This window comes from Varanus komodoensis, unplaced genomic scaffold (genome assembly GCF_004798865.1).
Source record: "Varanus komodoensis strain SLA01 unplaced genomic scaffold, ASM479886v1 scaffold3, whole genome shotgun sequence".
Lineage (NCBI taxonomy): Eukaryota > Metazoa > Chordata > Lepidosauria > Squamata > Varanidae > Varanus > Varanus komodoensis.
In genome coordinates this window covers 19,133,269-19,146,493 of record NW_025335761.1, presented here as the reverse complement: position 1 = coordinate 19,146,493, position 13,225 = coordinate 19,133,269, and the positions used below count along the sequence as shown (strand labels likewise).

The window sequence follows — 13,225 nt, the reverse complement described above, 5'->3', positions numbered from 1 at the left end:
ACAATATAGATAGCCCAGCATTCAATTATTAATATTAATTATATTTTTACCACCCAATAACCAAAGCTTTCTGGCCAGTTTGCAACAGCACTTAAAATACAATAAAAATAGAAAATGCAGGTAACAATTAAAACATCATAAAATGTACACTATACAATTTAAAAGCCAATTGAAAACCAAATTAAAAATGCTACAATATCTTATACAAATTAAATCATAAGACCTGTTAAGCAGCTGTCTTAATGTAATTAAACTGATATACTAATATGTATGAATGTAAATGAACATGATAGAATACATATGCATCCTTTTCCTTAGTGCAACATTTAGTTTATTTGATTTTATGCTGTATCATATTCATGAAACAGAGAACTGATTATACAATAGAATCTGAGAAAGGCAGAAAAAAATAGCCTGCCACCAATTCTTATAGAAATTTTAGCAATTCCAAATCTAATACTGAATAGTTCAAGTCAGTGTACATGAATGTTTCCTATGCACACAATTCTCTGAGATCATCTACACTAAGAAAAAAAATGTTGGATACACTTGCAGCAATAACCTAAGGCTTTGTTTTGTTTTGCTTTGTTTGTTTAATTAAACTTAGTCATAAACAAGCCAGCATGCTAGTTCCCCTACTGCTTAATCAATCTGGCTTAGCTCTGCCTGCCACTGAGATTGCCTAAACCTAGTGACCCACATCACTAACTAAGAAGGAAATTCACCTGGATAGTTTTTGTCCAGTCCCACAAAATCATCTTTGTTGATTCCTCCTCCACAGTTTAGTTGTTGATGATTATGATTTGGTGCTATATGTAAAGATATTCACTAGAAGTTTGGTGTAACGTGTATCTCATTTAGTTTACTTGCTGAATTTTCCAGCAGAACTAAAACGAAATGTGAGCAATGTGGAGTTCAAGGATAGGCTGGACATGCACATGGTAGGCATGTCATGAGTGGAGCTGTCTGGAGCCGGGGGTCAGACTAGATGGCCCAGGAGACCCCTTCTGACTTGCTCTGTTTCTCTGTTTCTTTGTTCAAGGTTCCAAGCAGCCATGCCCCCTTCTCTTCCTTTCCCATGGCTTCCTGACTCTTCCCCAATAATCAATCAGTATTTAATGCCCACTGAGAAACTTTCCCGACACGTTAGTTGGATGGCATATAGAAGATTTAAATAAATATAAATGTGTTGTTGTTTTAAGAGAGCTGCATCTTTGGAAGGTTGCCTAAGTATCTTTTACTCCTGCTAACCTGAAGTTTCCCCAGAGCTGTGGATGCCTCTCTCTTCGCTACAAAAAGATCCATACTGGGGGAATGAGGTTGCTATTGAGATAATATTCAATCAGTTTTGCCAACTGATAAAATCTAAATGGAATTTGCTCACCTTGACACGTCTATCAATCCTGTAGCAAAAAGCTTGATTCCACACTGGATGTTTTGAGTTGGGAATTGTTATTGTCCGCACCTTTTCACTTGAAGCAGTAGGCAGCCATAAACATACATAGCAATCGGATTCAGTAACTGTAGAATGAAACAATAAATTATAAACATCACGGCAACTAGAACAGTCGTATGCTGGAAGAACAAGGGCAGTATATGTATAACCTCAGGGACATCATTTGCAGACACTGCAGAACAGTCAGTTCAGCAGGAAAGGTTCCACAAAAGGGAACGTAGAAAACAAACCTTGTAGCCTGGGGTTTATTAACTGAGACTTGGCCCTAATTTTACAGGTTACAAGCCCAAGCTGCAGTACCAGCAAGAGGATTCTTCTTCAGCATCTGTGTGGAAGAAAAGGACTCACACTGAGCTGAAGATCTGTAAAGCGCTTGGGCGGGGGGAAGGTCTTGCCTTGTTGCTCCGGTGGATGCCACCCCCCTTCTGTTTGTGTGTGGTGTATTCTCAGAGGGTATTTGTGAAACTGGAAATGTACAATTAAATAGATGTAACAAACTATTTTGTTTTCCAGAGTGCTGGTATAAGATTTACTTAAATGTTTGATCTGACTGATCTTTCTCCTTAAGGCAATTTTATGATTTTAGAGCTACACTGGGTAAAATATCTGAAACTGTGGCCTGCATTAGCAGGTTGTCAGGGTTACAGTTGACCAAGCCACATAGGTAGCATTAACTATATATTCACAAAAGAATATGGTGTAGTGGTTAAGAGCATGGGATTGAGACTCAGGCGATCTGGGTTCTAGTCCCCGCTCGGCCATGGAGCCAACTTGGTGACTTTGGGCCAGTCATAGACTCTCAGCCCAACCTACCTCACAGGGTTGTTGTTGTGGGGATAAGATGGAGGAGAAGAATGATGTAAGCTGCTTTGAGCCCTTTGTAGGAAAAAGGCAGGATATAAATTGGGGAAAAGAAAAAAAAAGCCAATGGTAAGCTCTGTGCAGGCAAGGTTAACTGAGCTGGGCAGGGAGGTGGGATTATTTCCCCTCATGGTAGGAAAAGAGATGCCTGCAACTTCCACACAGGGCACAGTAGGCCTCAAAACTCTTTCTGGTATCAAGAGTCACCTATCACTATGATGTTATTAGGGCAAGCAGCAAGGAAGAGGCCTAGCATAGAGGGAAATGAATGCACAAGTTCAAACCAGCTAGAACAAGAATGTTAAACTGTAGGCCTGGCCACTCTGCCCAGCTTCCATGCTCCCAGTGGCATCCCCGTGCTAACTGGAATTGCAGCACCACACCCCGGATGCTGGTTACACTGAACAAGCAGATGTTAGAGTTTTTGCCTAGATCGGCAGACAAGGAGGCCAAAAAGAAAAGGCAAGACTCACAGAGTTAAATATTGGCCCACAAAGAGAACAGCATCTGTTCTAAGTTTAGGTGAAATAGTTCTAACAGTTGATCTTTCCTGTACAGTGATACCCACTGGGACTTGTGTGTATCCAACTAGTACCACACAGCAGTGCCACCATTTCTAATTAAGTATGTTCTGTAATTTTCTGCTTAGCAATGACAAGCCCTACTTCCCTCTCAATCACCATGTTTATCCACCCGCCTTCCACCTCACAAAGATGATCTTGCTGATTACCCTAGAGCCAGCTGAAGACATTTTGCTTCCTGTGGCGAAATACAGGGCACTATCCTCTTTCCAGATGCAGATGTCAGACTAGTGGGTGAATCTTACTTCCACAACATCCTCTACCAGGTTAGCACAGACACATGCCTTGCAGCATACGCAGCTCCATCCTCCAGTTCCTCTCCAACACTAACTTCCTTCAGCCTTTGCCACTTGAGGCAGCTGCCTTATCCACCTAATGGCAGGACCTTTGCTAGCACTAAGCTTCACGTAATGACTGTGCAGACATAGGGCACAGATTCACAGAATAGAACAGAAGGGTTGGAAGGGGCCAAGTAGGCCATTGGGTCCAAGCCCCTGCAGGTGCAGGATGCCAAGTTGCACTATCCCACTCAGATGACTGTCCAGTTTCACCTTGAATGTCTCTAGTGTGGGAGAGCCCACAATGTCTCTTGGCAACTCATTCCACTGTCATATTGCTCTGACAGTTAGGAAGTTTTTCCAGGTGTCTAGCCTGAACCTACCTAATCTTCACATGTAAGGACTGTGGGGAATGGGGAACAAAGGTGAAGTCCTATTTTAGAGATAATAATGCATTGCAGTGTGGTGCTCTCACATGTGTGAGAAACTCACATATACATGGGAATCAAAGGTCTCAGATGCAAGGCCTTCAGCATTTTTGAAGGCAAACAAACAATAATGTGACAGGCCTCTTCCAATTATCATTTGGAGGAACACCAAGTTAGCAGTTCCCAGTGTGGTCAGCAAATCTAAAGCAAGACTAAGAGACAGAATGTGTTGTATGGCCACAAAGGGCCTAGGCTTCTCTGCCTTAATTCTCTTTTTGCCCCACCCAGGGCTGGTTTGCTATACAATGGGGATTCTAGCCACATATTCCTGACTACCACCTGTAGCAACTAAATGTGGCAAGGCCTTCCCTCAGGAAATCATGAGGCTGGGGAAGGGTGGACTAAGTGATTAAAAGTCTTTGCTTCAACATGGCGGCTTAGGACACAATCCTATACATGTTTAAAGAGAAGAAAGTTGTACAGCTGCCACCTGCCTCAACTAGCCATGCTGATCTGGGCACAGTGAGAGTTGCAGAACGTCTTTCAATTGAAACATGCGGTTTGCTGCTGTACCTTTAAGCAATTGGTGAGGTCATTCAACCATTTAACTTTGGTTGAATGAGATCCTCTTCCTGTATGCTAAACAGCTTTGATGATAGGATTAGATATTCCAAGTATTTATCTTGACCCTGCCCTGCTGATGAATGCTGCTAATGTTAGGGACCTTTGTGTAACAATTTATGAAAGAACCATGAGATGTTTCACGTTCTTGTCATGCCACAGTCGTCTTTCATAATGGCTATTGATCATATCACTTTCATAGTTACAACGGATAAATGATTATGTGGAGCCATTAGAAGGAGGCACAAAGTGTGACAGGGGCATGTGTCATGACCCTAAGACCTGCCTGTTTGGCAACACGCACTAAAATGAGAAGCAACAACAACCTTTAAACATGCAACATACCAAAGGGAGCACATTCTCTACAGATAATAAACACAACCTAGTAAAACATTCTATAAGGAGAGTGCCTTTTGAGGATCTATTAAAACAGTGATGGGCAAATGGTGGGCCACGGTCGTCACATGGCCCTCAAAGGAGTTGCATGTGACCTGCCCTCACATCCCATTTTCCCTTGCACCACTGCTACCACACATGCACAGCTGTTTGGCAGGCTAGGAAAAACCTGATTCTGCCCAGAAACAGCATTCGTGAACCTGACTCTCTTCTAACACTTCTTCCCACAGTGATCCTGCTGGGAGCAGCAGTAGCGAAGCAGCCATCTTCCTTCCACTGAGATCCCCAAAGGTGGAGTGGTAATTGGATTTTTAAAAATAGTTATGGGTGCTTAAAGGGACACCCTAAGCAATCAAGTATGTTTTTAAAAGCATGACAGGGAAATACAGTTGGAGAATTAATGGAAGTTGATGGACAGCATAATTTCCTTTATGCAATGGATCACTATGCAATGGAAACATAATGGGAGATAGCACTTGAAGCATGGCGAGCGTGCTCATAACTAGTAATGTATCATTGCAGGTGTTATCACGGGGGTCTGCTTTTACAATTTCCTGCACTCTAGCTGCAGATAAGGTATAGTTAGATAAAAATCTAGACATTCCAAAGGTATGGAAAAAGAGCAAAATCAAATTGGCCCCTGCTGTCCTCATATGTCACCTCCAATTTTCTAATAAACCCTTTCAGAACAGGGTCTATTTACTCTCCTCTGAGTATTTACCAACCCCTGCATGGAATTGTTATATTGCTACATGCTGTCAGGTCAACTCTGAATGAAATCCCTCCAAAAAGACCCTATAGCCAGCTCAACACTGCTTCCCAACTTGCTTGATTAGGGAAGCCGCAGCCCAGAGCAGTATCCTGCCCACCTGCCTTGAATTTTAGTTTCATTGCATGATCCTGAGTTCTAGTAAGCGACAGGACAGAGAAAAGCTTCTTTCTATCAATTTTCTCCATGCTATGCCTGCCCCAGTTATTTGCTTTTTTTTCTGAACAACCTAGCCCCAAACATTATAACCTTTCTTTGGAAATCCTCCAACCCACTGATTCACTTGGTTGCCCTTTTCTGCACTTCCATATCTGGCTGATAGAGTATATATTCCCTCTGGTAAAAACAAAGTGCATAAGGGAAGCCTATGCAAACATTTTGTACATTCTGTTCACCAAGACCAATAGGGAATACAAAAATATTTCTCTTAAAGCTTTTCTGTGCATCCTTCTACTTTTTAATGTTTTTTTTTTGGGGGGGTGGGGGGGGTTAAAGTGTTGTACCCAAGTACAGTAATATAGGCCAATTCTCCATTCAGGACTTCAGCCAAAATTGGGAACTGGGTATCCGTGGAATCTCATCACTTCATTAACATCTAGACCTGCATAGTCTAAAATTCTCCTCGTTGCTTACACGTTCCTGGTGACTCTTCCATCCGTTGTGTCTCTTTAAGCATAGAAAAGTAACAAACATTAAACTATATTTTCATTTTCCATGCTCAGTTTCCTTGTGGCAAGCTTAATCACATTTCTGTGATTAAGATATGCTTATAATTCTGTTTTATTTGGCATTATTCTCTATGATAGTTGGACTGTTATGTGGAACCATAGCCTAGTTAGACAGGAGACTCAGTACAGGCAGGTTTGACATTTGCTAGCTGAAGAAGACTGGAAATTCCACCTTCTAATGCAGGACTCTTGCTCCCCATCCCTGCTCCAGTGGCCAGCTTCTTGGGCAGAGAAGAATCTTTGATCACCACTGAGAAAGTGACCATGAGAGCTTAAGGGGTGGCAGGGAATGGAAAGACAGCTTAGAGACACATCTCTATGGTCTCTCTGTAACAAAGACATCCATGGACAAAAAGGTGGACAAATGCTAGTCCCTATAAGTGGACCACTCTAGTGGGATGTTCCAGCTTACAGCCATTTCCTTAAATTCACTATGAAGCTCAGTTTGGCTTACTTCCATTTTCACTGGTGATCTTTTTGTGAATTTGTTTGATTAGAGAATGTGTGCATTTCTGCATTTTTGAAAGTACATACTCCACCCTCTTGCATTGACTAATGTCTGGAAATGCGTATTTCTATGCATTTCAAATATGTTATTTTCAAAGTGTACATTATCAAAAATTATACATTTCTCAAGTTCCAAGTTTGGGAATGTGCAGATCTTTTATTTTCAAGAGTACTCCTTTTTGTGTTCAGGTGGCAAATGGGGTGTGTCTGAATGTCTTGCAAACTGAAACAAAATTCTTGATTATCCCTAGACAGAAGTGCTTGTCTGGAGTGGTTTTTACCACTGAAAAAAGAACACAGGTAAGCAGAGTTATTGCACTGTGCCCAACATTGTGTTGAAATTGCTTCACTGCAGGGTGACAAAATCTGTCAATTCTTAACCATGATGCCATTTTCCAAGAATATGACAGATTATTTTTTCATTAGCGTCCACGCAGAACAGCTTGAACCAAGTACTCTAATTTGTTTTTGAATGGCTGTTGTGTTATATTGTTTTTGGTTATATAAACAATTTGATTATAATTGTTTGATTATTCACTTGGTAGAAAGGTAGAATTAAATCCTCTTTAAAAAGGAGAGAGAGAGAATGAGAGAGAGAAATGATAACTACTCATTGGGGATAGGCAAGGGATAGAGTACTTTGACCCTGCTGGATAGATTACGCCAATGCTTGAGTCAGGTTTGCTCCCATAAACCTAATTTTTTATGGTTTTTCTGACATGTAACACTCTGTTCAAATCCTTGGACTTTCTGTTAATGAAAGAGATACTCACGTATGTCTGCCTTCTGGATATTTCTGGCTCTTAGAATTCTTACTGTGAGAAGTTGAAAAGGAGACTCCTCTATCTGCCAATACAACAAGAAAACAACACATAAGTCTCTATTTGTGTGAGCAAGGATACATGAATATTCAAATAAAACAGATAGTGAATGATCTGGTAAAGGGAGGAAAGGCTTTGTTGGTGCAATTGGGCAATTCCCAGGTTACTCAAAGTTGTTGTGAACACAACAGAAATATTGTTGTATTACATATATTAGAAAAGTGCTACAGAGTTGTACAAATAAAGGAGCAGCATTTTATAGAAACAACATAATGCTGCAAGTGCCATTTCCAGCAAAGGTGGGACTGTATGAGGCTTCTTTGTGGGGAATTTATTTATTTAGGAGATTTATAGGCCGTCCATCACTGTCGTCTCTGGACGGCTTACAAAACATTATGAATCCTAAACAAAATAAATTAGCTATACCACGAACTGAGCATAAAAATGACATGGTTAAAATAGATTAGATAAATATACAATTAAAATTGATTAACATTAAAATATTGATCAAATAAAATGGTCTTGACCTGGTACCGAAAAGCATATAATGACAGCACCAGACAGACCTCTCTAGGGAGCACATTCCATAGTCGGGGGACCACTGCAGAGAAAGCCCTCCTCCAAGTACTCTGTCTCCTGAGCTCTTTCAAAGAGGGTTCCCAGGGGTGGGCCTCTGCTGCTGATCTTAGGGGGCAGGAGGGCATATAGGGAAAAAGGTGTTCCATTAGGTATCCTGGTCCCAAGCCATTTAGTGATCTCTTCCTATCATTTGTTACCTTGCCTCCTTCTCTGAGTTAAAGTTTTGAGAAAGGCAAGATAATTGGTGCTGAAGGATGAGATTATCTGGGTTTTTTGGACATTTCTGTCAAAAAAAAAAAAAAAACCCTGCAAAATTTAAGTTTCCTGGTCCCAAGCCATTTAGTGATCTCTTCCTATCATTTGTTAACTTGCCTCCTTCTCTGAGTTAAAGTTTTGATGAAGGCAAGGTAATTGGTGCTGAAGGATGAGATTATCTGGGCTTTTTGGGCATTTCTGTCAAAAAAAAAACCCCTGCAAAATTTAACTTTCTTTCTGCAGGGGGATAGGGGAATGTTTAACATGAATGTTTTAAAAGCCCAACTAATGGGAGGAGGGCACTTGAATCTCATTAGGTATGCTATTTTTATAGGGGACATATGATCTGACACCATGGGCAGCGTTAGTCAGATATCTTTATACACACAATAGGATGAACACAGAATTTGCAGATGGCTTCACTGTGTGCACACCTGTCACTCCACACAAGGGGGTTTCTCTTCTTCTGTACCCATAATACTCAGAGTATGGTCTGCATATAGATCAGCCCCACCAAATCAAGCCAGTGGTGCCCTGCTCTTGCTTACTATCCCATTACAGGGATTACTGCACTGCTAGCTGCAAGGACAGTAGGACAGTAGCTAGCACCTGACACCAGCTACTGTAAAACAGAAAGGGCACTGAAGTCACAGTTAAATGCTGGAATTTCGTTGACTTCAATGAGGCTTAGGATGCTCAGAAGTCCATACGGATGATGAATCATGAAGGAATTTGTCAGCTGGTTTCAAGTATCCAGCTTCATCTTGTTCTACCACTTTGGACTGAATGTTAATTTGATGTGCTACTTAAAATCAGCATGGGAGGATGTGCTAACCATGTGAAATCAGAGGGATGCTTGTAATGCAGCGCATCCTGTAATGTATTAGGAAACCGGGATGAGCCAGGAGAGGATAAGATTTCAAATCCTCTGACACCTTGCTGAAAGCACAAGACTGGGATTATTCACATCATGTCCAATTTGTGATGAAAGGTGTTTTTCTGGAAATGACCGTGTGAATCAGCCATAATAGCTGTATCCCATCACACAGGTTGTGACTGAATACCACAAATATGAAATATGTGAGGCAATAAAGTACTATCAGTGCGACCTGAGCCAACCAAACATACACCTAAGTTGAGTATGTTACTCTGACAAAGGAACAAAGGGGAGAAATGGAAAAGGGCAAAGCAGGGAAGACATTTGGACAGCCAACAACTGAACTCTGTTTTGCCTACTGCATGTTAGCTATTGTCAGTGGCTCTTGAAAGGTTCTCAGGAAGGGACCAGTTTTCATCATTAGCCTCTCAAAATCACCCCAGTGGTGGTTCTTTTCAGATGAAAGATCACTGTTTATTAAACTATTTATCTTTGGTCATTAAAAAACAATGGAAGAAAGCAGTAATTATCACCACCATCCTTTCTCTGCCCCTGGTAAGAGGAAAGCTGCAGAGTTCCTACTGATGAATACAAGCAAGCCACACAACAATTCCTCATTAACCCTCCAGCCTAGATCATGAAGCCATGTAGTGGGCTAACTTGCGGAAAAAGATATACTGGTTTCATTCCTTTCATTTTTAAATGTCCGTTGGTGAGGTAATTCAGTTTATAAGCCTCAGAGACACAAAAGGTTTGAATAGTACGTGGTCTGGCCACACTGAACAGGTCAGTGCTGCAGTTGTGTTTGTGTCCCCACAAAATTGCCGTAGATCAGATCTGAAGCAACACAGGATTACTTAGCACGATTCCAAGTGCAATTTCTGAAAGTCATTGGGGGCACAATCCTATAGGTTTCTATCGGTGGCCATAGGATTATATGGACTCTCAGAGCTGGGACACCAAAGACTGAGCCGCTCCCTACCCCCCTGCAGCTGGCACAGAAAGGACCATGCCAGCCGCCTACCTCCTGAGGTCTCAAGAGGCCTTGTAGTGGGGGAAAGCAGTGTGGCAGGACAAGGAGAGAAGGAGGCTGGGGTTGTGGGCTTCCACCACTTCCACTCAGCAGTTCTCCTCCTTCCCTCATTGGTGCTAAGCCTAGATGGCCCAAAACAGCCATCTAGAGAAAATGCAGGGTACACAGTGCAGCAATGGCAGGAAATGCCACCGCTGTGCCTCACCCCTCCACTGATGTTCTTAAGCATCTGATGAGCATCTCCTCTGGGGGCAATAGAATTGTGCCCCTGGAGAACTAATTCTAGCAGTATGTGTAAACAAATTAAATTAAGCTAAAATAAAAAGGTGGCCCATTTAGCTTCTTCATGCCATCTTTTGCCACATAGAACTGTTTACATGTGAGCACACAAGCACTGGTCACCATCCAGCCGAAGTTAAGTGCTTGTTAAGATAATAACAGAAGAAATTTAAATATTTGCTTCATTTATATCAATGGATCTTTCAAGTTCTTATTTCTGCTGGCTAACACCAATTTAAAGGAAAACATACAACCACTTTCTATGAAACTAAATGAATTGTAAATTATTAGACCTAACCTGTGCTATGCTATGCTTTCTGAAATGGCAGGCTGAAAATGACTAGTTCAAAAAGAGTTTGATAATTAATACAGTTTTAAATTTCAGCAACTAAAAGCATAACTGAACCAAGAAACACCCCATCAGACATTTAGGATGCTGTTGACTTAACCATGTAGGGAGAGTGAGCTGGACATCTCAAACCCTTTCCTCATGCACATCCGTAATACGTGAATGGATGCAAAGTACAGAACAAACTACACCATTAAAAGTAAATAAAAATATGACTAAAATGAAAGAAAAATACAAGCAGAAGTAGGCAAGCTAATGCCCTCCTGATGTTTTGGTCTGTAATTCTTATTATCAGTTATTATTGGCTGTCCTGACTTGGCTCAAATGGTAAGAGATAATGGTAAGAGATAATGGGAGTTGTAGTCTAAAACATCTGGAAGGCCCCAGGTTGCTTATCATCAAATAATTGCCATGATGCCAGCATAACTTCCACTTATTTGAATGGGGATGGTACGGAGTTCCTAATTATCCTATGGAAATAAGTGAGCCAAAGATGTACAGAACTTACACCACCTGAAAATTAAATTCAAGCAAAGGTAGCCTTTGGGACACCACACATCATCTAATTAGACTATATTTCCATAAAAGACACAAGAACAAGAATCTCCATGGATAATAACTCCTTATAATCTCCTCAAGGTATATACTAATGGTTTTACTAGGATGTAGAAAGCTTAGACTCTAATAACTTATTTGACAAACAGCCTTAATGTAACATATGGTTCTGCTTTACAGAAATGAAAGAAAGCTCTAATGGAGAGAGAAATTCATGAGGGTCATTGCATGATGCAGAAGTTGGCTTGAAAGGTGGGAAAAGACCTAATTTTCATCCAAAGGTATACTGTTTCTTATCTGACAGAATGCCTGCACCTTTAAACAGGTGTGTGACAGATTGGAAACACAATACTTAACACTTTTCCTAGCATTGAGATGCTGTGATGGAGGCCTGCATTTCTTGAATTTCTGCATGTCATGCATGCAGACTCCCCATTCAAATACAAGACTGGGCAATCTCACATTGTGCACCCCTACTCAGCACTAATTCCCACCGAGCTAAATGGGACACATTCACTGGCAAGTGTGTCTGGGACTACAGCCTTACATGTCAACTTGGGCTTGTTCTGGATACTTCTAAAATAATATTTGTTTGCTTTTTATGAAACTTATGAACAGCACCTTCATCTCAAAAAGGATTTCAGGAGGTATACATAAAAATACAACATTAAATACAAATACATTAAGCAACTTAAATCAATCATCGATACCACAAAAACAGGAGGCATAAAGTTATTTCAACCAGCTTTAAAAACATTTTTAAAGTATTTTGATTTTTTTTAATGACTGGGGAAATTAAAGGGTAGAGCAGTGGCTGGGATGGTTCTCCACCACTGACTCCCCCTCTGCAAGGATATGACTCCTTTGTAGCTGTGCAGGCAGCTGAGGAATTTGCCATGCTGGGCTCAGGCTCAGGGCTGTGCAATGCTTCTCTGCAAACACAGTTGGTGCAAACCAAATGTCCTCTCTGTGGTGCCCTTCAGGCGTTTTGGACCTTAACTGCCATTGGTCCCAGCCAGCATGCCCAACAATCAGGACTGCTGGTGGTCATAGTCCAAAACGTCTAGAGGACACCAGGTTGTGGAAGCTGTAAACCAAAGTTGCCATAGGGAGGCTGCACAGAAAACGGCGGTTATCTCATGGCTGCAGTGACTCTCTTGGGGAAAGTGATCACACAAACAACAGGGTCTGCATGTACAGTCCTTGCACGGCAGTGATGGTTTGTACAAATGGTAGCGCTCCAGATCCTCTCACACTTGGCCCAGTCCTGCAAAGTGAGCCAAGCAAAGAGGAAATCTGCAAGCATTTGCAACCTCCAGTTGTGCATCCAGCAACCTTCCCCATCAGAGGCTCCTGAGGGGTACAGAAAAGGGGCCCTGCCAGTGGGCACACCAGGCATCCTTCCTGGTGACCAACCTTCTCCTTTGCTTGCTGTTGGCAGTGGCAGCAGTGACACACAGAGGGTACATGATTTCTGGGTCCACTCACCAGGAATTCAGACTCTGGGCCTCTGCTGAGCACAGGGAATCTGACCCCAATCAGATCCCTCACACACCCCTAATGAGCCCTGAGTGGCCCTGAACAAAGCACAAGGCAGACACACAGGACAGGCATGCTAGCTGCTATCCCATCTAGACTATATTTAGACTCAGTAGCCAAAACCACACTACCCATTCTCCGCAAAGAGAAATTGGATGACTTGGGGTTTGGAGATGCTCAAAAACACCCTTAGGAGGAACAAAACCCCTAAGGGGTAGCACAGAAATAGCCCATAAGAACTTAAAAGCAGCAGGATCATCCCTCCTATGACCCTGCTCAGGCAGTGAATTAGGAGAGGCAGTGGAGCACGTGC

General features: G+C 41.9%; 1 protein-coding gene across 3 annotated transcripts in view; it reads right to left on the bottom strand.

The window, feature by feature from the left end:
• The window catches only part of LOC123026807 (cytosolic phospholipase A2 epsilon-like), a 56,700-nt gene that overhangs the window by 32,429 nt on the left and 11,046 nt on the right, over positions 1–13,225 (bottom strand). For all 3 annotated transcript variants that reach the window (XM_044436849.1, XM_044436850.1, XM_044436851.1), the window contains exons 3-4: positions 7,399–7,471; positions 1,385–1,521 (exon numbers count right to left, since the gene is read on the bottom strand). In XM_044436849.1, the coding sequence (XP_044292784.1) occupies positions 1,385–1,521; positions 7,399–7,471 (210 nt within the window). The remainder of the gene's footprint in view (positions 1–1,384; positions 1,522–7,398; positions 7,472–13,225) is intronic.